Genomic DNA, 27,824 nt, shown 5'->3' on the forward strand with positions numbered 1-27,824 from the left:
TGGGAGTACAGTTCCAGATGGTGGTTCCCCATCAGTGGAAGTACATTCACAATAAAGGCAGCACTTCCAGATAGTGGGTCGTCACCTCCCTCAGTTATTGAGAGGCAATTAAACTAAAAGCTTACGGTACCCTTCCCCTCTAATTGCATACAACTTGAGCACGGTAACATTTCCTATATCGCTCAATTTATTTGTGAGCACACAGAATGCTCAGTTTCAGTGCGCTGTGGGGTGTGGTCCTGCATGGTGAAACAGGTCTGGGAGTGCTGATCCACCTTCCCTTGGCTTGGAACCTGGAATGTTGTTGGGTCGACATAGAGGGAGTACCTCCTTTGCTGGGGCATTGAAACTGGGCTATTGAGGGGAAAGCTGTGAAGACTGTGATAAGTATCAACAACTTTGATGTTTCATTCTGCAGAGACACAGCAGAGCTTATCTGAGAACATGCAGCCAGAAAGTGAAGCTCCTCGGGGACCCAACAAAGGCACAGCCCAGGTGAGGTATGTGGGAGGGCTTGGGTTGTCCCTGTTGTGACAGCCCTTTCTGACTGAGATCACAGGATCCCAGTGAAAGAAAAGCACAAACAAATCATATTAAACAATTTTTTTTAACAAGAATGGTGAGAATACTAATCACACTGCCACATGGGCTACTTGAAGCAGATGGAGTTGAAATGTGTATGGAAGTCTGAATACATGCAAAAGAAAGGAAAATAAATCAAGAGACAAAGTTAGGGGGTTTCTTTTCTCTTTGGCTTGGCTTCGCGGACGAAGATTTATGGAGGGGGTAAATGTCCACGTCAGCTGCAGGCTCGTTTGTGGCTGACAAGTCCGATGCGGGACAGGCAGACACGGTTGCAGCGGTTGCAGGGGAAAATTGGTTGGTTGGGGTTGGGTGTTGGGTTTTTCCTCCTTTGCCTTTTGTCAGTGAGGTGGGCTCTGCGGTCTTCTTCAAAGGAGGTTGCTGCCCGCCAAACTGTGAGGCGCCAAGATACACGGTTTGAGGCGATATCAGCCCACTGGCGGTGGTCAATGTGGCAGGCACCAAGAGATTTCTTTAGGCAGTCCTTGTACCTTTTCTTTGGTGCACCTCTGTCATGGTGGCCAGTGGAGAGCTCGCCATATAACACGATCTTGGGAAGGCGATGGTCCTCCATTCTGGAGACGTGACCCACCCAGCGCAGCTGGATCTTCAGCAGCGTGGACTCGATGAGTAACTCAGCAGGTCAAGCTGCATCCAAAGCTGCCTTTTACTTGAAAGGCAGTCGATAATTTGTTCTTGAGCCCTTCGTCAAGATTGTAGAAAAATGGGTAAATGAATAAAAATATGGGGGACGGAGGAGGAGGTGGTAAGAGAGGTCATAGGTGGATGCAAGTAGCTCTCTGTTAGAGGGAAGGGAAGGCGTGGAGAACTGGGGAAAGGAGATGTATGGTTAGGGAAAAAGAGAGATGGGGAAGGGGATTAACATAAATTGGAGAAGTCAATATTAATATTAATGTCATCTGGGTGGAAAAAGGTGAGTTTCAGAATGGGTGGAGTACGAGTCCAAGTTTTGGGCTGTCCGAGGCACAGACACTGACTGAGTTTGCCCCACGATGGTTGGAGAAGGGTGAGCACTCTCTGCTACTGCCCAGTGTGGATTGTCCATGAATACAGGAGGCAGACTCCAAGCATTCTTACCATCTCTCTGTCCTGCTGCCTATCACAGGAGGCTGAGGATGTGGTGTTGATCGAAGATGAAGCTGAGGAATTCCCCACCATCAGCCCAGCTAAGAAATTTCCGGTTGAGTGTCCAATCTGTGGTCAGCAATTCCCATTGGAGAAGATTGAGATGCACGCGGCTGATTGTAATGGTGCCTGTGACGAGGGAAGAGAACAAAAAGGTACACATTTCCTAATGCATAGAACCATGGTACAGCAGTCCCAGAGAGGGGAATGACAGAAATGTGTATGGGCGCAGATGTCCCTGTGTCAGTGGGTCCTCTGTCAGTGGGTGCAGACTGACAAAAAAAAATACCGGGGGTGTAGGTTAATGGGGTGTAAATGGCCTGTTACTGTGCTGTATGTCTTTTCTTTGGCTTGGCTTCGCGGACGAAGATTTATGGAGGGGTAATGTCCACGTCAGCTGCAGGCTCGTTTGTGGCTAACAAGTCTGATGCGGGACAGGCAGACACGTTTGCAGCAGTTGCAAGGGAAAATTGATTGGTTGGGGTTGGCTGTTGGGTTTTTCCTCCTTTGTCTTTTGTCAGTGAGGTGGGCTCTGCGGTCTTCTTCAAAGGAGGTTGCTGCCCGCCGAACTGTGAGGCGCCAAGATGCACGGTTTGAGGCGATATCAGCCCACTGGTGGTGGTCAATGTGGCAGGCACCAAGAGATTTCTTTAGGTGTCCTTGTACCTCTTCTTTGGTGCACCTCTGTCTCGGTGGCCAGTTGAGAGCTCACCATATAACACCATCTTGGGAAGGAGGTGGTCCTCCATTCTGGAGACGTGACCTACCCAGCGCAGTTGGATCTTCAGCAGCATGGATTCGATGCTGTCGGCCTCTGCCATCTCGAGTACTTCGATGTTGGTGATGAAGTCGCTCCAATGAATGTTGAGGATGGAGCGGAGACAACGCTGGTGGAAGCGTTCTAGGAGCCGTAGGTGATGCCGGTAGAGGACCCATGATTCGGAGTCGAACAGGAGTGTGGGTATGACAACGGCTCTGTATACGCTGATCTTTGTGAGATTTTTCAGTTGGTTGTTTTTCCAGTCTCTTTTGTGTAGTCTTCAAGGCGCTATTTGCCTTGGCGAGTCTGTTGTCTATCTTGTTGTCGATCCTTGCATCCGATGAAATGGTGCAGCCGAGATAGGTAAACTGGTTGACCGTTTTGAGTTTTGTGTGCCCGATGGAGATGTGGGGGGGCTGGCTGATGGAGGACCTCAGTTTTCTTCAGGCTGACTTCCAGGCCAAACATTTTGGCAGTTTCTGCAAAACAGGACGTCAAGCGCTTGACGTCCTGTTTTGCGGAAAGCTGTATGTCTAAATTTAAATTAAAATATTTTTTAGGCAACCCTGAGTCTTTGGGGGCTGGGACTGTGGGCACAAACATCCCGGAGTCAGCCATCTGGCATGTCGAGCCTGCTCCACCATTCAATAAGATTGTGGGTGATCTGGCTGTGGATAACACAGCACAGAAACAGGACCTTTGATCCATTTAGTCCATAATGAACTATTTAACCTTGTTCCATCGACCTGCACCGGACCATAGCCCTTCATTGCCATCACATCCATGTACCTATTCAATGTTTTCTGAAATGTCAAAATGAAACCCGTATCCTCCATCTTCACTAGCAGCTTGTTCCATACTCTCACCGCCCTCTGCATGAAGTTGCCCCAAACATACCTTTAAAATGTTTCACCTTTTACCGTTAACCCATGTCCACTTCTTCTCTTATCTAACCTCAGTGCAAAAAGTTTACTTGTCTTTATCCACCTATGCCCCCCATAATTTTGTATCTCAAATCTCCCCTCATTCTCCATTCTCCAGAGAATAAAATCCTAACCTCAAGATTCAAGTTTTCTTGTTTGTGATGTAATATAACACAAAATTGACTTTAGTGTGCCTTAAGGCAGACAAAGATACACCATCAGCAGAGATTGCCTGGTGCAAATCAGAGAAAAATAAGCAAAAGAGAATCCCCTTGAGTCAGTGACTCTGGATTTGCCTTCAGCCACACAGCCTTTAGTCTGAATCATTGGCAACCTGAGCTTTAGATCCAAACGTTGGACAATCAGGAAGCCTTCAGTGCCCTCGGTATCCTCTTGCATCCGGTTTCGATACTTGGTGCCCTTCCCCCTTTTGCCACACACCAAATTCCACATCCAACATCCTCTGCAGTTTCCACAACCTACAGCAGAGAAACATAGCACACAACAGCTTAGAAATCAGGAATAAAGTCCTAACCTGTTTAATCTTTACTTTTATGTCAGCTCTTCAAGTCCCAGCAAGATCCTTATAAATACCTCTATTAAATCTCCCCTCATTCTTCTACAATCCAGGGAGTATAATCTGAATCTGTTTAACATTTCCCTGTAGCTCAGCTCCTGAAGAATAGGCAACATCCTACTCTTTCAATCTTTCAATCTTATTGATTTCTTTCCTGTAGTTAAATGACCAAAACTGTGTCTAGCACTCTAAACTTGGCCTCAAAAATATCTTGTGCAACTTCACCATAACATCCAACTGCAGTACTCAATACTTCCTATACTCTGCAGTGCCTTACTGTTTACCATACATCTCCCACCTTCATTAGTCCATCCAAAGTGCAACACTTCACATTTGTCTGCCATTTTGCAGCCCATTTGGAGAGGTTGAGCTGGAGGAATAAGGGTGATCTCATAGAGCTGTAAAACATCATGAGGGGAATAGATCAAGTGGATGAATAAAGTCCTTTGCTCAGAATAGGTTTAAGGTGAGGGTGGAGAGAATTAGCTGGAACCTGACAGGTAACATTTTTACATAGAGGGTGGTATATGTATCGACAAGCTACCATAGGAGGTGGTGAGGCAGGTACTGTTGCAATGTTTAAGAAATGCTGGATTTAGAGGGATGTGGGAAAAGTGTGAGTGGGAGATGGAGGTCTATCTGGAAAATTGTGAAGTGATGTACTTTGGAAGGTCAATTTTGAAGGTGGAGTATTTGGTAAATAGCAGGATTCTAAGAAGTGATCTTGGGGTCCAGCCCCATAAACTCCTCAAGGTTGCTGTGCAAGTTGATAGGGTGATTAAAAAGGTGTATGGTGTGCTGGCCTTCATTAGTCAGGAAATTGAATTCAAGAGCCACAGAGTCGTAAAATTCTGGTTAGAGCACACTTACACTACAGCCCAATCTTAGTGTCATCTGCAAACTTGCTGATCCAATTTACACATTATCATCCAGATCAATGATATAGATGACAAACAATAATGGACCCAGCACTGATTCCTGAGCAATACCACTAGTCACAGGCATCCAGAGAGTGAATCATCCACTACCACTTTTTGGCTTCTCCCGCAAAGCTAATGTTTAATCCAGTTTGGATGGCACCGTTGGCACAATGCCTTACGGCCCCTCACCCCAAGTCCAAAGCCCGCTGCGCAGCTCAGACGGCAAAGTCCTCCTCAGCGACAAGATCTCCATCCTCAACCGATGGTCAGAACACTTCCAATCTCTTTTCAGTACCAACCGCTCAGTCCAAGATTCCGCCCTGCTCCAGCTCCCTCAACAGCCCCTAAGGCTAGAGCTGGATGAGGTTCCCACCCTGGATGAGACATATAAGGCAATCGAACAACTGAAAAGTGGCAAAGCAGCAGGTATGGATGGAATCCCCCCAGAAGTCTGGAAGGCTGGCGGCAAAACTCTGCATGCCAAACTGCATGAGTTTTTCAAGCTTTGTTGGGACCAAGGTAAACTGCCTCAGGATCTTCGTGATGCCACCATCATCACCCTGTACAAAAACAAAGGCGAGAAATCAGACTGCTCAAACTACAGGGGAATCACGTTGCTCTCCATTGCAGGCAAAATCTTCGCTAGGATTCTACTAAATAGAATAATACCTAGTGTCGCTGAGAATATTCTCCCAGAATCACAGTGCGGCTTTCGCGCAAACAGAGGAACCACTGACATGGTCTTTGCCCTCAGACAGCTCCAAGAAAAGTGTAGAGAACAAAACAAAGGACTCTACATCACCTTTGTTGACCTCACCAAAGCCTTCGACACCGTGAGCAGGAAAGGGCTTTGGCAAATACTAGAGCGCATCGGATGTCCCCCAAAGTTCCTCAACATGGTTATCCAACTGCACGAAAACCAACAAGGTCGGGTCAGATACAGCAATGAGCTCTCTGAACCCTTCTCCATTAACAATGGCGTGAAGCAAGGCTGTGTTCTCGCACCAACCCTCTTTTCAATCTTCTTCAGCATGATGCTGAACCAAGCCATGAAAGACCCCAACAATGAAGACGCTGTTTACATCCGGTACCGCACGGATGGCAGTCTCTTCAATCTGAGGCGCCTGCAAGCTCACACCAAGACACAAGAGAAACTTGTCCGTGAACTACTCTTTGCAGATGATGCCGCTTTAGTTGCCCATTCAGAGCCAGCTCTTCAGCGCTTGACGTCCTGCTTTGCGGAAACTGCCAAAATGTTTGGCCTGGAAGTCAGCCTGAAGAAAACTGAGGTCCTCCATCAGCCAGCTCCCCACCATGACTACCAGCCCCCCCACATCTCCATCGGGCACACAAAACTCAAAACGGTCAACCAGTTTACCTATCTCGGCTGCACCATTTCATCAGATGCAAGGATCGACAATGAGATAGACAACAGACTCGCCAAGGCAAATAGCGCCTTTGGAAGACTACACAAAAGAGTCTGGAAAAACAACCAACTGAAAAACCTCACAAAGATAAGCGTATACAGAGCCGTTGTCATACCCACACTCCTGTTCGGCTCCGAATCATGGGTCCTCTACCGGCACCACCTACGGCTCCTAGAACGCTTCCACCAGCGTTGTCTCCGCTCCATCCTCAACATCCATTGGAGCGCTCACACCCCTAACGTCGAGGTACTCGAGATGGCAGAGGTCGACAGCATCGAGTCCACGCTGCTGAAGATCCAGCTGCGCTGGATGGGTCACATCTCCAGAATGGAGGACCATCGCCTTCCCAAGATCGTATTATATGGCGAGCTCTCCACTGGCCACCGTGACAGAGGTGCACCAAAGAAAAGGTACAAGGACTGCCTAAAGAAATCTCTTGGTGCCTGCCACATTGACCACCGCCAGTGGGCTGATAACGCCTCAAACCGTGCATCTTGGCGCCTCACAGTTTGGCGGGCAGCAGCCTCCTTTGAAGAAGACCGCAGAGCCCACCTCACTGACAAAAGGCAAAGGAGGAAAAACCCAACACCCAACCCCAACCAACCAATTTTCCCTTGCAACCGCTGCAATCGTGTCTGCCTGTCCCGCATCGGACTGGTCAGCCACAAACGAGCCTGCAGCTGACGTGGACTTTTTACCCCCTCCATAAATCTTCGTCCGCGAAGCCAAGCCAAAGAAGAAAAGAAGAAGAAGATTGGGTCTGGACTTGGGTTCCTGTCTGTAAAGAGTTTGTACATTCTCCCCGTGTGTACGTGCGTTTTCTCCAGGAGCTCCGGTTTCCTCCCAACCTTCAAAAACGTGTAAATTGGGAGGCACATACTTGTAGGGCCGAATTGCCATATCACTGTGCTGCATGTCTAAATTGAATTTTTAAAAATGCTACTTTATCCTAAATGCGGAATTATTGAACTTTCTTAAATTTAAATTTTTAAATGTCGTCTTACAACACAGTAACAGGCCCAAATACTCTCACCCCCAGTTCGTTGTGAAATTTGGGTCAAAAATAAAAATGGTGGAGTTGCTGTAACAGGTGGGGAGTGAGACATAGTGCTCCTCCTCAGTGTCCAACTACCCTGTCCTAATTTCCATACAGGCTTTAAACAAGCTTTAAGAAGATGACGGTGTTTTTATTTAAAATCCTGCAACTGCAGGGTCTGTGCTCAAGATGGTGGAGCCTTTGCTGACAGCAGCCTTGAGAGGTGCAGAGTCTGGGGGAGCAGCAGACTGGTGCAACTGGAAGAACATCCCCTGCTGAACTATAGAACCACAGAACAGAAAACAGGCCATTAGGCCCTTCCAGTCCATGCTGACCATTATTCTGCTAGTCCCATTGAACTCCCACTCCATAACCTTCGAGACCTCTCCCATCCATGTATCTATCCAATTTATTTCTTAAAACTGAGCCCACATTCATCACATCAGATGGCATCTCCTTCCACACTCCCACAGTGAAGTACTTTCTCCTAATGTTCCCCCTAAACCTTTCCCCTTTCGGTTTAAAACTATGACCTCTCGTATTTATCTCCCCCAATCTAAGTGGAAATAAGCCTATTCACATTCATTCTATCTATACCTCACATAATCTTGTAAACCTCTATCAAATCTCCCCTTAATCTTCTTCTCTCCAAGGAATAAAGTCCTAACCTGTTTAATCTCTCCCTGTAACTCAACTCCTGAAGACCCAGCAACATCCTAGTAGATCCTCTGCACTCTTTCTGTCTTATTGATATCTTCCTTGTAGTTAGGTGCCCAGAACTGCACACAATATTCCAAATTTGGCCTCACAAATGTCTTAACGAATTTCAACATAACATCCCAACTCCTATTCTCAATACTTTGATTTATAAAGACTAAGATACCAAAAGCTTTCTTGACAACCCTATCCACCAGCGATGCTACCTTCAGGGAAAAATGTTCAGTATAACTCTAATTATTTGAAATTGCATTCACTAAAATCCTCATATCCAAAACATCAGAAAAAAATTTGCTCAACATGAAATTCGAATGATGATTGTCCTCATTTCAGGTAACTCCTTCCCCTTTCTCTTTCCTTTTCATCTTTACCTTCCCCTATTAAGTTTTTTCTCCAACTCTCCCTTTCAAAATATGTGCCACTGTCTCCCAGCCGCAGGCAGTTGGAAGAATCTTTTGTCCCAGCGTCATCAAGGAGAGCGAGCTCCCAGGCAGGAGGGGGATCTCGGGATCAGTGGTGTTGCCCTCCTCAGCACACTGGACACCGATGCTAACACCAATACCTCCCTTCGGCCTACTACCACAAACACTCGGCATAAGGGACAATTTGGAGTCAGGACTCCAGAATCGGGAGCTCTGGTGACCGGGGAAAAAGGAGCCTGCCGACTCTCCAGTGAGTGTTCCACCAGCCTGGGAACCCTTCCTGGGCATCAGCGGCAGTGGTGGGTTCGTGTTAGTGATCAGCGGCGGCATTGAGTTCATGTTGGGGATCGGCCACGGTCAGCATTTTTTTGGTGAGAATTTTAATACTTAAAAAGCCTTCCCTTGTTGTTTATTTTTGTTTAAACCTTGATACAAGTGATTTGCTGTTGCTTCTGTTCTGTTTTTAAAAAATGACCAGTTGTCCAAAAAATTGTTTATCCAACAGTCACGACCATTTCGGATGTTGCATCTTGTATGTGTGAGTTCTTAGTCAACACATGGATGAAGGAAAAGGCTCTTGAATTTAAAGTTGTTGTAAGCAGTAACCATGAGGCTGCAAACCTCCTTTACAGATCTTTCATACTGCAGTCTCTCCATCTGTGTGAGCCCCCTGCTGGCAACCAAGTATAATCAAACGGGAACGATGATCCTTAAAAGACATTGCTAGTAACAATGCAAACATGATCACTGTCATTACATCTCTCTTTCTTGAAACAAAAATACTTACTTTTAACTAACAGGTTTTTTTTGCATAACTCTGCAATTTTAATTTTAACACCAGGGACTTACATTTTCATTATTATCAACGTTGTTAACACTTTTTGTTGCTACGGCTACAGCTAGGTTATAGCTCTCAGTTATAGCCCTAAGGCTGTAGCTCGAATCCGCAGGAGAAGAAAGACAGACTGTGATGCAATAGGTTAATTAAATATATGCTTATAAAAGGGATTAGAATTGGGTTAGCTGTTAGATTGCATGCATTTTTCAGACAGAACAATGCCTTACAAAGTCGGACCGCAGGTGCAAATGGGCTTCAGCAACATGTGCAAGCACACCCCAGAAACTGAAACATTTGCAGAGAGTTTGGGGCCATGTGCTTTTTTTAAAGCCTGGAAATTGCAACATTTGCAAACTGAAACCAAAAAAATAACAGTGCCTGGAACATCAGGCAGAAGGGGCAGAGAATGAGAGGGAAGGCAGTTAGCAGAAGGCTGTCTGAAGCCAGTCAGATGGCCACTGTCAGATGGCCACAATAGCCGACTGTAAAGCTGCTCATTATACTGTGGCCATCTGAAACTGGAAAAGCCGGCCAGGTGGTCTACTTACTTAACCCTCTTCCAGGAGGTATAATATCCTGCTTCGAGTCTCGGTCTGTGGCTGCTGAAAACGACCTGAGCTGCCAGGGGGTGGGCTGATGATGTCATGGTAATGTCGTCAGCCATCGACTCCTGAGACTGGCAGCAATATGCCTGGAACTGTCAAGAGTGTCTGAGGCAGCAACCGGCAGCAGTAGATGAGGCATCTGGGGCTGGGGAGGGAGGCAAATGGTGCAGGTGAAGTGCCGGGAGGTTAAGGAGGGAGAGGAGGGGATATGGTGCAGGTGCCTGGAAGTCAGGACTGGAGGGGGCAGATAGTGCCCGGGGTGGGAGTGTGAACGTGACAGGGGCGATGCATTGGCAGTCAATAGGCTTTACCTTGTGGCAGCCGATAGCTTTCCATCTTCCTTGATTCTTGTCCTCCCCTCTCCTCATCCCTTTGCTCCCAGGGACGCATCAAGCATCCACTTGGGTTGTGAAACTTGATTCTTCCCTCCCCTCCTTCCCTGGCTTCTCTCCCATGCTCTTTTTCTCTCTTGTTTCCTCGCCATCCTGTCGTGTAATCTCAGAGCCAGTGTGTGTATTTGTCTTTCTGTCTCCGCCCCCAGCTCCTCCATTCCTCTCTGCCCCCTTCTCTCTCTCTGCTCCCCTCCCACCTTTTGCTTTTCTGCTCCTATCTGTGTCTGCCATGTAATTGCACTTCAAGTCCTGACTGTCTCCCTGTCTGTCACTCACCCCCTCCTCCTCAGCCTTCTCCATTCCAGCCCTCTGAGAGCTAGTGCACGTCCTTTTGAGTTGCTCCACTCCGGGTCTAACTCCACATCGCAAACCTCTCCTTTCCTTGTTTCCTTCTATTTTACTTTAGCTGATCTTTTTAATCATGCCCCGTCTTTCTCTCTCACCCTCCACCAGTTCTTTTACTTGTATTTACTGAGACCGGCAGCTGGAGAAACACAGCAAAGCTAATGATACATAACCAACGTTTGGGTAAATACCTTGAAGAAGGGCTCAACGTTCAGATTTACCTTTGCTATATAAAGTACGCTGTTTGACCTGCTGAGTTTCTCCAGCGTTGTGTTTTTACTTAAAACAAGGAAGCCTGCAGATTCTGGGCATAATGTCTTTACATATAGTAATGCTAATGATACATAGCCAACTTTTTGGGCATACTTTGATGAAGGGTTCATACCCGAAACGTTGGATATGTATCTTTAATCTTGCTGCATAACTGTCCTGTGAGTTTCTCCAGCGTTGTGTTTATACTTTAATACTGCAGATTCTGGGTGTAATGTCACAATAGCCTTTATTCCAAAACCTACTGGCAGCGGGAGTCCAGCAGCGCAAGTCAAGTCATGCCTGAGTTATTTGTTAGGCATGCCTTGACGCACTGCTATGACGTGAGGTCAGCATGAATGGGACTAGGCACCTGTCCGGAGTAGCCGGCTTTTGCTGCTGGGCAGCTAGCAGTCAGCTGGCACGTTTAGGTGGCAGAAAGCTGTCCATTCCGTGGCCACCTAAACGTGCCAGCTGAACTCCGCTAGCTGCGCCTGCAGGCGCCTAATCTTCTTCAGAACACCGAAAAAAGGGTTGTGAGAAAAAACTGGAAAGGAGAGGAGCCTGCTGAAAAGGCTTCCTTTTTCAAGACTGGGTAGAGTTTTGATATGGTAGCCTAAGTGTAGGGGCGCGTGGCGTGATGGCGTAGAGACTAGATGTGTGATCCCTGTCCTCCCTGGTCAGACTTTTAAGTACCTGTTTTTTAATCCTTTATTTTCAATTTTAAAATTTTAATTTTTAGTTTGATATCTTAATGAGTCATTATGGCTGCTAATATAAAAAAAAACTTAAGTCTCAGATACAAAAGAAAATACAGTTTTGAAGTATTCTAAACGAATACTCTAGGCCGAAATGACCTGTAGCAGCCTCGGACTTGATTTCAGCAATCTCCAAGCCTCAACGATCACCGGTGGGGACAAACGTTAAAGCAACAGTTAGTTACCAATCTCAAGATGGCACTGGTTCGACCCGTTTTCTGGAGGAAGAAGCGCGCTCCCAAGAAGCTGGGCACGAGCCTGGAGGCATGTTGCAAAGAACAACCCCTTTGGAAGAGATCCAGGGAACGTGGAGAAAGAGGACTGTAATGTTAGACATTACAGTCTATAGCGACTGTGGATGTGAGTAACCCTACTAATTATGGAGGATTTCGTAATTTTATTAAAAAATGGTCTGAGGGGGGAGGACAGCGAAGACCCCATGAGGAAGTCGGGGGGCTGTCATTGGGTGTCCAAACCCACAGTAAAACAACTAAAATGCTGACCTTTGAAGTACAAACAGAAGAGGACTTATTTTACTTGGCCACTGTACAGGAAATGGAAGAAGAGCTGGAAGAAAGTGAGTTACAAATTACGGAACAGGATTCTGCATTCCAAACTGCATCTCAGCCTGTTTACATGATGCTTGAAGGTATTGCTTCCTATTTGGATATCATTACTGGTCAATTGAACCAGCTAGTTCAAATGAATACAGATATGAGGTCAGACTTAACTGCGGTTAAGGCAGAAGCTAAAGAAAATTGATATGAAACTTCCTTTTCTGAATGTAAACAATAAATACAATCCAATACAGAAACAATAGTAAAGGTGGAAAAATCAGTTAAAGATTTAGGAGCTCGGGAAAGAGAATTAATTAAAAAATTAGACTATTTGGAAAATCAAAGTAGAAGAAATAATGTGAAAATTGTGGGTCTGCCAGGACTGTCAGGTCAAGATTCTGTCAAATTTTTAAAAAAATTGGTCCCTCAGATTTTAGAGGAAAAGTTTTTACCTGATGGATTGGTATTAGAAAGAGCACATAGAGCTTTAAGAAGAACACCTTCACCTGGTCAACCTCCAAGAGCTGTGATAGTTCGTTGTTTGAATTGTTTGGATAGAGAGACAATTCTTCGACTTGCAGTTCAAAATGCAAGACAAAGGCAAATTCCAATGATGATTCAGAATAGTAGAGTTTTCTTCTATCCCGATTTGAGTCAAGATGTTATTAGACGCCGACGTGAATTTAATCCAGTTAAGGATGTTTTATGGCGTAAAGGTTACAAATGTGCTTTTTGTTATCCCGCTGTGTTGAAAGTGTTCTATCAGTTCTATCAGTCTCAATTCTTTGAGAGTGAACATGAAGCAATGGTTTTTGCTAACTCGCAACCAGATGTCAGACAACAAAGAAGAAGTCCACCACTAAAAGAAAACCTGATGGTTTTAGAAATGGGAAAAATGGCAGAAGTGGAAAGAATGGGAATGGAAAGAGTTCACTTACTCTTGAAATGAGTTCATCATCCAGACTGGAATGTCAAGGCTGAATTTTTTTTTCTTGTAATATGTTAACATTTTTGATTGGCTGGCTGGGGAGGAGGGGATGGCACTGATTTCTCTGTTAGTCATCAGTCACTAGTGGGTAATCCACACCCAGTTTTTTTAGGGAGTTACTACCTTTTGGTAGTTTTTTATTGGGGGGGGTTTGTTTTTTAAAATTTATTTTTAACGAATATTACTTTTATTTGGAGGGCCTATATATTTTAATTTGAGGGTCCTATATATAATTAAAAAAATATTTGTTATTATTAATTTTGTGATTATTTTTGGTATTTAGTAATTGTATTAGATATGTCAAATTTGAAATTTGCTACTTTTAATGTTCAGGGATTAAATAACCCGATTAAGCATAAGAGAGTTTTGGCATATATCAAAAGATGAAAATTGATGTTGCTTTTCTACAGGAGACACATTTGAATGAAAAAGAAAGTATGAAATTGAAGAGGGCTTGGGTTGGACATGTTTTTTTTTTCTTCATTTAACTCTAAAGCTAAGGGAGTAGCAATTTTGATACATAAAAATTTACCTTTTGAATTACAATCATATTAATTTTATTTTTTCTGAGGATGACTGATTAGATATTTGTCATGATAGAGTTACTAGATTGATAAATGTTCATTATGCAATGGTAAATTATAATTTTTTACTCCAATTGTATTTAACACCTGAAAAGTTAAAAAAAATTTGGTTTTAGTGAATCAGACTCTTGCTTTAGATGTGGTAATTCGGTTGGAACTGTTTTTTTTATGCTGTTTGGTTATGTGTACATATACAATCTTTTAGATAAATTTTAGATTGCTTTTGTATATTTAGCTTTATCTGTAGCAAAAAATGTATAGCAAGTACATGGAAAAATGCTAATGTGATTGATATTAACAGATAGCATAAAGAGATGAAAACTTGTTTGGTAATGGAAAAAATTACATATGTTTTACATGATAATTATTCTTTTTTTGTTAATAAGTGGTCTTTATATTCAGAATATTTACATTTAAATTTACTTTGATTAGATTTTAGTGAATATCTTTTAGATAATATTTTAGTTTTTTTTTCTTTTTGGCTCTCCTAAAGAGAGCTGGCTGAGAGAGGGAGGGGTTTCTTTTCTTTTTTCCTTTTTATATTAAAATTTTTTTATTGTTCACAATATGTATCTTTTTCCCACTGTATGTAATAACCTTGTTGAACGAATAAATAAAGTTGTGAAAAAAAAATGGTAGCCTGAGTGTATTGTCTCTGGAAATCAGGATTGGCGGCTAGTCTTCCTGGTATGGTAAAGAGGAGAAGAACTCTGTGAGAAGAACCTGGAAAGAAGACAAAAATCTGTTTGGGGTGTCCAACAAGTAACAACCATCTCTCTGTAGGCTCTTTCAGGTGGCCAGAATACCCTGCACATTCTTCCCTGATGTAGTTTTCGGGGTAACCACCTGAAAGAGCAGGAGGTGCCTCCTAGGGGCACTTTCCAACCCTCCTCTGGGAGACATAATCACCGGAGCACTGAAGCCTCCCTCGGCCCCTGAATGCAGCTGCCTGAATGTGGCTGCTAAGGGGCAGACTGATGATACTATCAGCCAGCGACCCAACTCCCCGCTGCCCAACAGCTCCCCTCCCTGCTGCATGACAGCCCCCTCTCCGCTACCCAACAGCCCCTCTCCCCGCTGACCGACAGCCCCCTCCCCGCTGCCCCTGCAACGGCATCCCCCACTGGTTGCCCCTGCCCCGATGTACCCCACCAGGGGGCTGTCGGGCAGCAGGATGGGGGCGGATGTCAGGCAGTGGGGCGGGAGGGATTGCTATCGGGCACAGCGTGGGGTGGCTGTCAGACAGTGGGGTAGGGTCGGCTGTCAGGCAGCAGTGAGGGGGGCTTCAGGCAGCAGGGCAAGGGCAGCCGGCGGGGGAATGGGGACAGAGACAGCTGGCGGGAAATGTCGAGATCAGCGCAAGGGCGGTTATGGCCCTGCTCTCCGCTCCTGCACCAGGGCCATTCTCTGCTGCTTAACGTGCAAAGTAATGGCAGTCTTCCCTACCCATAAAACCCTACGCAGCTGAAACTGTGTGGGAAACAGAGCGGTTCCACCTGTGTGGGGGATTATGGGTAGGGAAGACAGCCATTGCTATGCCACATATTTATGATCAGTGGAACCAGTTGCCCCACCTCCTTCAGATGTAGAAGTGCTATGTGGCGCCTCTGGAAAAACAGGTCCTTTCAGGTGGGCTGTAGCAGCTTTTTAGGGCTGCCAACTGAAAGCTGAGTCTTCAGGCTGGGATCCACTCCTGCAGCTGTCTTTAAGGTGGAGGATGCACCTGAAAGCGGCTTCAAACACTCCACAACTTTCCTGCCTGGTAATTCTAGAGCCATTATCAGGTGGAATTGCCTGGAGAATGCGGCTCCGGAGCAGGCTGCAGGTGTCTGCGAAGGACGTTCAGGTGGCAGCATTGAAGGGGGTGTTCTGCCACTTGAAAGGTCTGAAGCGAGGGGCAACCATCTGACAGCTTGCCTCCCTGCTGCCTGACAGCCCCCTCCTCGTTGCCTGACAGCCCCCTCCTCGCTGCCTGACAGCCCCCTGGCGCGTGACTTCACGGCTGGGGCAGCCAGTGGGGGACTACGGGGATGGGGCGGTCGGCGGGGACTATGGACCTGGGGCGGCTGGCGGGGGACTACTGGGGTGGGGAGGCCGGCGGGGAACTACTGGGCTGGGGCGGCTGGCGGGGGACTACAGGGCTGGGGCGGCCAGTGGGGGACTATGGGGCTGTAGACCTGCACCGGCTGCTCCTGCCCTATCATCCCATGCCGGGGGACTGTCAGGCAGTTGAGAGTTGGGTCGCCAGCTGACTGTCATCAACCCGCCCCCTGCTAGGCACATGAAAGCTTCTAGCAGCTTTGCATGGTGCTGCTTTCAGGTGCAACAGGGGATTCTCGGAGCAGGATATTATACCTACAGCAGAAGGGTTAGGTAGGTAAACCTCCTGGCTGGGTTCTGCACTTTCAGGTGGCCACCCAACAACTGCATAAGAGTAGAATAGGCAGCTTTACAGTCAGGTATTGTTGCCACCTGAAAGTGGCTTAAGTAAAGCACTGAAGTTTGCTTAAATGTAATGACTGTTTGATTCTGTGCACAGGATTGAAGATACTGGAAACTGTAGCCAGTAAAAAGGACTTTCTTGAAAACACATTACACACACTTGTGCTTAGATTAGTTTGGGGGGAAGGAATTGTGTAAGTAACTTAGTGTTGATAAGTTAAGTGTTGATCTTGTTCTGTACCTAGAGAATGAAACAAATTTTGTTTAAGGAACCATTGTTCTTTTGCCAAATTTTATTTAAAAGATAATAAAAAAACCCATAACATACAGTATAGAAATAATCATGAAAAACATATTTTACATTAACACCCATCCCACCCTACAACCAACTCCCTTAAGGGGAGCAAAAAAAAAGATTTTATATATATAATATTATAAATGTTAATAACATTTCAAAGTATATCTAAGTGCATATATTTCAAATATGGAGATCACTTACTAACAAAAGAAGAATAATTATGTAAATTATAAGTAATTTCTTCCATGACAATACATACTTTCAATTCATTGTGCCAACGTGATATATTAATCTCAGTATCATCTTTCCAAGTACTAGCAACACATTTACACGCTACTGATAACACCAAAAGTACAAAAGCAATTTGAATTTTGTCCAACCCCATTCCCCTTAACGAATACAAATTTCCCAACAAAAAAAATCGTTGGATCTAACAATATCGTTGGATCTAAAAATTATATAATTTTTCCAAAACGACTTTAATTCCTTGCCAAAATGATTGAACTTTAACACAAGTCCAAACAGCATGTAGAAAAGTTCCAATACATGAGCTACATCTAAAACAAGAATCCGAATTACTAAACCCATTTTTTTTTTTTAGCTTTTCTGGGGTCAAATATAAATGATGTAAAAAATTATAATTAACCATTCCATATCTTACATTAGTCAATTTAATTACATTGTCCTGACACATATTCGCCCAATCATCATCGGGAAAAATAAATACTAAATCACTCTTCCATTTAAGTTTAGATTTTTCCCAAACTGACTTATCCATACTATCTTGTAACAAATTATACATAACTGAAGTATAACTCTTTTTTGGTACAGAGGAAATCAAAGATTCAAATCTCGACAAAGTAAGTAAAATCATCTCTCTACCATAATTATCTTTTATCAAAGCTCTAAGTTGATAATGAGCAAACAAAGAATTTACTAGTATATCAAATCTTTCTCTCAATTGATTAAAAGAAAGAAATTGCCCCTCTACAAAACAATCTTGTATTGTCTTTATACCTTTAGAATCCCAAATCTTTAAATGATTATTAAACATTGAAAAAGGAATAAGCTGATGATTATACAATGGAGTTAAAATTGATAATTTATCTGTCGACCCTAACACAATTAAAAACCCTGTGTTTTTAATCCAAATCTTTAACAAATGTTTCAATATCGGCATATCATATTGCTATAACAAAATCAAATTCCAACAAAATATAAATTCATGTATCTCAACCTAGAAATACATGCCATCACCACTTTAGACCAGCTAGGAGGCTGATCTAAATCCATCAATCTACTAATAAACTTCAACTGGGCCGCTTCATAATAGTTTTGAAAATGTGATAATTGTTGTCCACCCAATGTATACTTCCATGTAAGTCTATGCAACGCCACTCGAGCTAATTTACCTTTCCATAAAAACTCTCGCACTACTTTATTCAAATCCTGAAAAAAACCCTTCGAAAGTAAACAAGGTATTGACTGAAATAAATATTGAATTCGAGTAAAAATATTCACTTTAATACAATTAACCCAACCAATCAAAGTTAATGGATTATAATTCCACTTAATCAAATCTGCTTTAATTTGTCTTAATATAGGTACATAATTTAATTGATATAATGATTGATCATTAGTATCCATAATTTTTCTTGTCCACCTTAATTTTGTAATAGTTTTAAATTCAGAATAATCACCCACTCCAACTGGTAAAATTTCTCTTTTATCCCAATTAAATTTATATCCCGATAATTCTCCAAATTTCAGCAAACACTCTTGCAATTGTTTCAATGACCGTTCCGGTTCCGTCAAGTATACCAACACATTGTCCACAAATGTTAATTTTATATTCTTCATTCTCAACCCTCATCCCTCTAATTTCTTCATTTTGTCTAATAGCCTGAGCCAACAGTTCAATAACCAACACATAAGGCTGGTGACAACGGGCAGCCCTGTCAAGTTGAACGTGTCCAAGAAATCTGTCCATTTGTCACCACCTTAATCTTCTTCATTTAATCTCTTATTTGAATTCCCCCAATCTACAAAAGAAGCTTCCACTTTTTCCATTTTTTCCTCTATTACGTTCCACCTGATTTTGACACTCAGAAAAGGCTGTTTCAATTTTCTTAAAATTAACTTGCACAGTATCAACTGATTTTATACATCTATTAATATCACTCATTTCCTGTTTCACAGTTGACATTTCATCACACTGTATTCATTTTTATTTTCATCTCCATAAATCTTTGATTCACCTGAGTTGATATTTGTTTTGATATATTGTGCATTTGACAAGCAATCCCTTCTTAAACAGTAACCCGAAGGGCATGCGGAGAAATTCTAACAATCCAAAAAGGGTTATGATTGCGGTTTTTGGGATGCGTTTGGGGTGTACCAGGATCTGGTGATAACCTCTTATGAGATCCACCATTGGGAATATCCGTGCCCCTTGCATGTTAGCGGTGGAGTCTTGGATATGGGGCATGAGATATCTGTCTGGTATGGTGGCCTTGTTGAGGTGGCAGTAGTCTCCACATGTCTTCTAACCACACGCTACCTTGGGGACCATGTGGAGAGGGAAGGGCCAAGGACTATTGGAGCACCGCACAATGCATAGTTCTTCCATAGTTTTGAACTCATTCCTGGCTAGGTTGACTTTCTCAGGTGGGAGACCCATGGTATGGAGGGGAGGGCCTTCTGTAACGATTTGGTGCCTCACCCCATGTTTGCGTTCTGGTGAGGCATGGTGATGCTAGGACCTGAGCGAATTCGTTGTCAGCAGTAATCACCGAGTGGGGGCTGGTTAGTTCAATGCCCTTGAGTGAGAGTGACTGAAATGTCCGGGCGTGCACCAGCCAGGTGCACTTGATATCCACCAGTATCTCCTACAAATATTAGTTCTGTCACCCTGAGCTGGCATTTCTCTCTATTCAGCTTCAGGTTTGCTTTCCTTGTTGCTTCCAGCACTTTCCATAGTCTCTGTTCATGCTCCATTCTCATGGTTCCCCATACTATGATGTTATCCTTTGAGGTAGCAACTCCATCCAGGTGCTCATAGACCATATGGATAGTTTTGTGATACACTTCAGGAGCTGAAGCAATTCTGAATGGTAACATTAGGAATCTGTATCTGCCAAATTGACTATTGAACGTGCACAGACTTGAACTTGCTTCATCCAGTTTTAACTGCCAAAACCCTAATAATGCATCCAACTTGCTAAAAAACTTTGCATTCGCAAACTGTGACATTATTTCTTCATGTGTCGAAAGTTTAAATGTTCTCTTTATGGCTCTGTTTTGATCTCTTGGATCCAGGTATATTCTAAGCTTTCCATTCTTCTTGTCCACACCAACGAGTGAACTCACCTAACTTCTCATTGACTCATCTATCTTCTAAGTCATGTTCAGTCTTTCCATCATGTCCAACTCCGTCTTTAGTTGCTTTTGAGGTGCAAATGGAAGTTTTCTGCATGGATGTATTACCAGTGGCACACATTTATCCACTTCTGGAAGGCAGCCTAGAACCTGAAAAAGGTCATTGTCCTCTTTCATAAGTTCAACTACTTTGCGTTCCACAACGCAATTTCAATTTATACCAGGTTCAATTTCTCACAGGCTGTTAAACCTAATGTGGCCTGCACATGCGTTGGTACCACGATGAATGCTAGCATATGCTCCTCTTTGTCCTTGTGTTTCACTTTGGCCATGCATTCTCCTTGCACTGGTATATCAGTACCTGAACATCCTGTCACCTTCACTTTTGTTCCATACATCTTTGTTCTGGGTTTAATCTTAAAAATCAGTCTCTGATATTATATTAATTTGTGGTCCAGTATCCAATTTAACTGAAATGTATATGTCATTCATTTTTAATCTCAACATCCAGTCTCTGTTTTCTTTCTTGTTTTCAGTCACAACGTCTACATAGAATTCCTCTATCTCCCTTTCATCTACTGCATGAACATTGCTTTGTTGTACAGCAACGGGCATATTGGGTTTTTTTCTTGCACATGTAGCCCATCTTTCATATGCTGGACACATTTTTGGTAGATGTCTTTTGATTGTCCCTTTCATTTCTGTTTGCTGGCCACGCCTCTCTTTGCACTTTGGTGCTCTTTTTATTAAACAATTTATGCCGTTCTTGCTCACTGCATCCACATTGCAGCTAATTTCACTATGTTTTTACAGTTTCTGTAGCCCTACAGAGTGCGATGGCTTTTTCCAGGTCTAGATTTTACTCTCAGCAGTCTTTCCTTTAGACTATTATCTGGAATACCACACACAAGTCTGTCTTTATCAGCAAGTCGGTAAGTCCACCAAATTCACACATTTTGCTTCTGTTTCTCAATTCAATCGCATACTGATCAATACTTTCTTCCATTTTCTATACATGTGAAATATTTGTGCCTCTCAGACATCATTTAGGTATGTAGTATGCCTCAAAAGGTTCCATTATTTTTTTCCAATTTAATTTTGTCTCCTTCAGGAGCAAATGAGAAGTTATTATACATCTCCAGGGTTTCATTACCCACGACGTAAGAAAACGGACGCTTTCACTTTATAATTTTTATCGTGAGCCCCAATTGCCGCTAATACAATCCAAAATGTTGTTTGGATCTGTTCCAGTTTTCAGCCATATTACCTGTCAACTGAAGTTTTGCTGGTGGATGTAATCCTTCCATTTTACACTTTGTTAGTTTCTCTTTCTCTTACTAATTTGTGGAGAGCTACTTCCACTGATCAGTTACTAACTTTAGATTTTACCTTTTAAAGTCTTTTCTTCTAATTTCCTTTATCCCACTTCTGACACCTTGCTTCATCTTGTATTTCTATGTGTGAATTCTTAAACAACACATGGATGAAGGAAAAGGTTCTTTACTTTCAAGTTGTTGTAAGCAGCAACCATGAGGCTGCTCTCATACTGCAGTCTCTCCATCTGTGTGAGCCCCCTGCTGGCAGCCAACAATAATCAAACAGGAACTATGATCCTTAAGACATTGCTAGTAGCAATGCAAACATGATCATTGTCATTACATTGGATAATCGGAGTTGTATCTGTGTTCCAAGATCTCTTTGCTCCTCGGTACTCCTCAGTGCCCCACCATTTACTGAATATGTCCTATGTATGGAGAAGAAGCAGCAGAGGAGATGGCCCTTATGGATGGTGGCCAAGGCAGCAGACCAGTGAGGGACATAGTGGCTGAAGGACCCACACGAATTGAGGGCTGTTGGAGATGCAGTCAAATGGCCCAAATAGGCTACTAGAGACTGGCTTATGGGAACCATGTATTGGGACCGGGTTTTGAGAAGGTGCTGAAGGTAGGAATGACTCCTGAAGGGCATCGGTGCTAAAGGCTTCCTGATTGTATTGTCGGTTTGGTTCTAGAGCTCAGGTTGCCAACAGATAGAAGAAGGTTTGTGCAGATGCAAAGGCTGCAGGAGTACTGGAGGTGAATCCATAGACATTTGGTGACTCTGAAGGAACTCCATTTTGCATTTCTTTCCTTATAAGGGGCACCAGGCAATACTAATGGTGACTCTTTGCAGACTAAAGGAAATTTACCTGCGCTGATTTCATTTCTGATTTCCATGCCTTTAATATAACTATCTGCTGTAACACTTACTCACCACATTCCCACCGTTTCCCCCTTTTGTTTACGTCACAATCCTCATAACAAAAGTGGTTGTTGCCATGCGGGCGTTCCTTCTTGAATAATAATCCCTTCTACCAATGTGCTGTTCCAGACTTTTGGCTGTGCAGCAAGGCCAGTGCCATTTTAGGGTTGCTAGCATTTAAGTTGCCCTTGCCGTCCGTCCACCGGTTTACTTGTTGGGGTCAATGCCACTACGCGGCTGCTGGCCTTAAGTCCAGAGCGCCGGCTTGATTGCTGTGTCAGTGTAGATTCCACATGACCCTCCACCAGAACCGGTGATGTTGTCTTTAGTGTCTGGAGCAGAATCTCTGCAGGCTTCAGTAGCCTGGTGGTGCTGGCATCTCGACCGGGCAAGTTGGGTGCAGGTGTGCTCGCTTTAGCCTATCCATAGTGAAGACTTCCATCTTGCCTTCGACCTCCAGGTCAAACGAGGCTCAGTTGATACCGATGACCTGGAACAAACCCTCATATGGCCTCTGCAACAGTGGATGATGTGGACCCCTGTGGATGAAAAGATACTCACAGTCTTGTAGGTCTTCGGCTATGTTGGTTCTCGCTTGTCTGTGCCTGGAAGGTGGAGTTGGGGCCAGGTTGCTGACTCTTTCCCTCAGTCTGCGGAAGAATGCTGCTGAGTCATCTTGTTGTTCACCTGGGGACGGTACCAATTCTTCCGGGGCCACCAGTGGAGCTCCATATATGAGTGTGGTGAAGAGGTGTTGAGGTCCTCCTTGGATGCTGTGCAGATACACAACAGTGCCCGTGGTAGTTTGTCTACCCAGTTAGGTCCTTGGAGTCTAGTCATGAATGCAGCATTGAGGTGCCTGTGGAAATGCTCCACCAACCCATTTGACTGGGTGGTAGGCTGTTGTGTGATGCAGCCGGGCATCCCACAGGCTGGCGAGGTCATGGATGTGATGTGAACTAGGGCCCTCTGTCGGATGTGACGTGGGACAGTAATCTGAACCGTGCCACTCAGGATGAGATGAAGGCTCTAGATCATGAGGTTGTGGACATGTCTGCCAGTGGTTCTGCTTCTGGCCACCTGGTGAAGCGGTCTACCATTGTGAACAGGCAGCAGAAACCCTGGGATACTGGCAAGGGTTCCACTATGTCCACATGGATGTGGTTGAACCTTTGCTCCGCAGGCATGAAATGCTGAGGTGGGGTCTTGGTATTCAGTTGTACCTTGGTTGTTAGGTACTCTGTCCATGCCTTCACCCACTCACTGACCTGTTTCTGTAATCCATGCCATATGTATTTGCTGGCCACCAGCCTGACAGTGATTCTGATGGACGGGTGAGCCAGTCATGGATAGAATTGAAAACCTGCTGTCTCCAAGCTACTGCGATCATGGTCTGATCTGGCCGGTGACCATGTCACACAGGAGGATGGTGGTACCTGTGCCGACTTGGATATCCTGGAGCTGCAGTCCCGATATGGGAGTCCTATATTGGGGCATCTCCTCATCGCCCTGCTGCGCCTCCACCAGTGCCACGAAGTCCACTCCTCTTGATAGTGCATGGATACTTTGTCTGGACAGTGCATTGGCCACCACATTGTCCTTGCCGGAGATGTGCCTTACATCTGTGGTGTACTCCGAGATGTAAGATAGATATTGTTGCTTGCGGGCTGACCAGGGGTCCAAGATTTTAGCCAAGGCAAAAGTCAGAGGCTAGTGGACTTGTGAAGGCCGTGAAAGACCTGCCCTCTAAGAAGTACATAAAGTAGCTGATGGCTAAGTACAGTGCCAGCAGCTCTTTGTCGAAAGTGCTGTACTTCAGTTCTGGAGGCTGCAGATGTTTGCTGAAGAAAGCCAGCAGCCGCTAACTTTCTTCGATCTGCTGCTCCAGAACTCTGCCGATCACCGTTCCTGAGATATCCACCCTCAGGGCCGTTGGAGCGTCTGCTCTTGGTTGTGCCAGAAGAGCAGCACCTGCCAGGGGTGCCTTGGCCTTCATGAAGGCCTCCGCTGACTCACCATGCCATGTGGGCAAACAAGGGCCGCATGATCTGGGCAGCTGAGGGGATAAATCTGTGGCAGAAGTTGATAATCTCTTCAAACTCCAGTAGTCCCTTGGTTGTGATGGGCCTAGGAATGTTCCAGACGGCCTCCACTTTGCTGGGTAGAGATGTGGCTTCTTCCCTGGTTATTCTGTAGCCCAGGAAGTCGAGGGCCTCCAACTCGAACTGGCATTTTGCTGGGTTGATCGTCAAGCCGAACTCGCTCAATCGGGTGTAGAGGTTATGGAGGTGCATTGTGTTCTTTTTAGTACCTTCTCGGCCCACTGCATCTATTAGCCGCTTGAAGGTCTGTGCCGTGTTCTTCAGCCCGAAGGGCATTTGAAGGAATTCGAACAGGCCGAACGGATGATGATGGCGGTCTTGGGGATATCATCTTGGTGATGATATCCCCGCACGAGGTCCACTTTGGAAAAGATCTTTGCCCTGTGCAGGTTAGCTGCAAAGTCCTGGATGTGCAGCACAGGGTATTGATCCGGTGTGGCCTTTTCGAGCAGGTGGTAGTTGCCGCATGGTGTCCAGCCCCCAGTTGCTTTGGGCACTATATGCAGGGGAGAAGCCCATTGGCTGTCCGACCGTCATATGATGCCGAGCTCCTTGAATTCTTCCTTTGCCAGCTGGAGCTTCTTCGAAGGAAAGCGTCTTATTCTTGCATGTAGCGGCGGGCCCTGTGTCAGGATATGGTGCTGTACTCTGTGCCGGGGCATCATTGGGTTGAATTAGGGGATGAGCACTTCATGGAAATTGGCCAGGCCTTTGGCGTATTTATTTGTCAATCGCTGCATGGAGTCTAGGTGGAGTCCTGGGAGCTTAGCATCTTTGAGGGCTGACCCTTGATGTCCACGACCAGGCTATGGGCATGCAGGGTCTACCCCGAGGAGCGGCTGTTCCACTGCGGGCAGCATGAACATCCATGAGAAAAGGCTGCCTCCCAACTGCAGTTGGACCTTGCTTGTACCATAGGTTCTGATTGTGCTGTTTTTGGCATGGGTGCCCGACTGCCTGTTCCTGGTATCCTGTCCCGATGAGGGCAGGACACTGACCTCTGCTCCTGTGTCTACGAGGAAATATCATTTGGACTGGCGGTCCCAGATGTACAGCAGGCCATCTTGTTGACCAGCCATCATGGCAATTAGCGATGGCTGGCCTTGGCATTTCCCTGGAATGTGCATGGCGGCTTGCACCAGCAAGCTCCGGAGCCCCATCTCTGGTGGAAGAAGCACCACTGGTTGTTGGGATTGCCTCCTCTGTGGGGCTGCTGTTCTCTCAACAGGTCTTCACAGGTCTGCCTGCGGAGTTTAGCGACCAGCCTCATGGACGGCGAGCACTCTCTTTTCTGTCTCCACAGAATGTCCGCTTGTGCTGTGACTTTCTGGGGAACGCTGAAGTAAACATCTGCCAGGACCAGTTGGATGCTTTCTGGCAATTGCTCCAGGAATGCCTGCTCGAACCTGATGCAGGGCTTGAGTTTGCTTAGGAGGGCCAGGATCTCGTTCATGAGAGCTGATGGGGAGGTGGGGGGTGGGGTGTCTGTCTCCTTGTCCAACCAGGTGGAGAAGACGTGCTGCTCTCTCGTGCCGCGAGAGCTCGAGGGTCTCGATAAGCAAGTCCTTGAAGGCAGTGATTGTGCCTTCCAATGGGGGTTCCTGGATGAAGTTGACCACCTGACTCGCCTTGTCCTGAGTGCTCACCACATGCTGTGACCTCCCGGATCTGGAACTGTGCCACAGCTTGGTCCATGTGGTTGACTCATCCAGAGGTTGGCAGCTTGAGAGCGACTGCGTGGACTGGTGCTGGTTCGCCATCTAAATTGTTGGGGTCACTAACTGTAGCCGCATGCTACACAAAGGAAGAAGCACGCACGCACGCACGCACGCACGCACGCACGCACGCACACACACACACACACACACACACACACACACACACACACACACACACACACACACACACACACACACACACACACACACACACGTAATGTAGTGTAGTCAGGCTAAGCTCTATGTTTTATTCGTGTTCCCGTCGTTTCCCCCTTTTGCTAACGTCGCGACCCTGCATAATAAAAGCAGATTTCCCGTGAGCAGGTATCTCCTTGGATAACAATCCCTTCTTCTCCATCCGCTTCCCTGACTGTTGGCTCTGCAGCAAGGCCTCTTTCTTGGCTTCTGGGGAGGTGCCAGAGTATGGCAAATGTGGTTCCCTTTTTAAAAAAAAATAGAAACCTGGGAATTATAGAACATTGACTCTTGCATCAGTGGTGGGCAAACTATTGGACAAGATTCTTAAGGACAGGATTTATAGACATTTAGAGAAGTACAGTCTTTTCTTGGATAGTCAGTAGAGCTTTATTAAGGCCTAATTTTTGAGGAGGTAACAAAATAAATTGATAAAGATGGGGTGCTAGATGTGGTGTATATTGATTTTAGTAACACATTTGACAAGTTCCCCCATGAGAGACTCTTTCAGAAAGTTATGAGATCCATGGAATCTTGGCTGTGTGGATTCAGAATTAGCTTGCCTACAGAAAGCAGAGAGTAGTAGTGAATGGAAAGTATTGTGGCTGAAGGCCCGGGACTCATGGAGTTCTGCAGGGATCTGTTCTGGGACCCCTGCCCTTGGTGATTTTTTAATACATGACTTGGTTGAAGAAAGATGATTGAGAAAGTTTGCAAATGATATGAAGCTGGTGGTGTTGTGGATAGTGTAGAATGTTTTCATAGGTTAAACCAGGATACAGACAATGCAAAAGTTGGGCAGAAAGATGTATTTTGGAAAATCAAGCTTGAAGGCAGAGTGTATGGTTAATGGTAGGATACTTAGCAAGATTATGAGAGGCAGAGATAAGGTAAACATCCAACATTTTTTCCTAGGGTGGGAGCAGCAAACACCGGAGGACATCAAAACAAAGTGAATAGAAGAGGCTTTAGAGGAGTATTTTTACACAATACTCCTCTATTTTTTTTACGTTCTATTTTTTCAATTTTTCTATTTTTTATTTTTTCAAGTTTTTCACACAAAATTGTGGGTGCATTGGCAGCAGTGATGGTGGAGGCTCAAACAATTGGGGCATTTTCGATTCTTTGGTACATGGATGAAAGAAAAATAGAGGGCTATGGGGTAGGGAGTGTTTAGTTCTCTTTTAGGTGTAATTATATCAGCCAAAGAAAAAGGTTGAGAACCACTGATATAGAACATAAAAGAAGCAACCCAAATACCAATCCCCTGTGGAACAACACAAGCAACTGGCAGCCTTCCACAATTTGATCCCTGTATTTTGTCTCTCTGCTTCCTGCCAAGCATGTTTCCTGCCATACATGGGTTCTTGTCTTAAGTAGTCTCGTGCACACTTTGTCAAAGGCCTTCTGAAAATCCAAATCCACATCATCCACTTCATCACCTTTATACAGCCTGCTTGTCACTTCCTCAAAGAATTCCATTAAGTTTGTCAAGCAGTTGTGTCCATTAAAGAAATCGCGTTGACTTTAGCACAGTGGTTCTCAACCTTTTTCTTCCCACTCACATTCCACTTTAATAATCCCTATGCCATCAATGCTCTGTGATTAGTAAGGATTGCTTAAG

At 44.9% G+C, this 27,824-nt stretch overlaps 1 protein-coding gene across 14 annotated transcripts in view; it reads left to right on the forward strand.

Annotated features, from left to right (window-relative positions):
- uimc1 (ubiquitin interaction motif containing 1) overlaps nucleotides 1–27,824 on the forward strand; it is a 132,498-nt gene that overhangs the window by 26,185 nt on the left and 78,489 nt on the right. For 7 of the 14 annotated variants that reach the window (XM_069899296.1, XM_069899300.1, XM_069899297.1 and 4 more), the window contains exons 4-5: nucleotides 419–495; nucleotides 1,709–1,883. In XM_069899296.1, the coding sequence (XP_069755397.1) occupies nucleotides 419–495; nucleotides 1,709–1,883 (252 nt within the window). Of the gene's footprint in view, nucleotides 1–418; nucleotides 496–1,708; nucleotides 1,884–8,520; nucleotides 8,882–9,015; nucleotides 10,093–13,652; nucleotides 14,452–27,824 lie in introns of those variants that run through there. The other 7 variants (XM_069899292.1, XM_069899293.1, XM_069899291.1 and 4 more) reach the window with 4 other exon arrangements.

This window comes from Narcine bancroftii, chromosome 9 (assembly GCF_036971445.1).
Source record: "Narcine bancroftii isolate sNarBan1 chromosome 9, sNarBan1.hap1, whole genome shotgun sequence".
Taxonomy (NCBI): Eukaryota; Metazoa; Chordata; class Chondrichthyes; order Torpediniformes; family Narcinidae; genus Narcine; species Narcine bancroftii.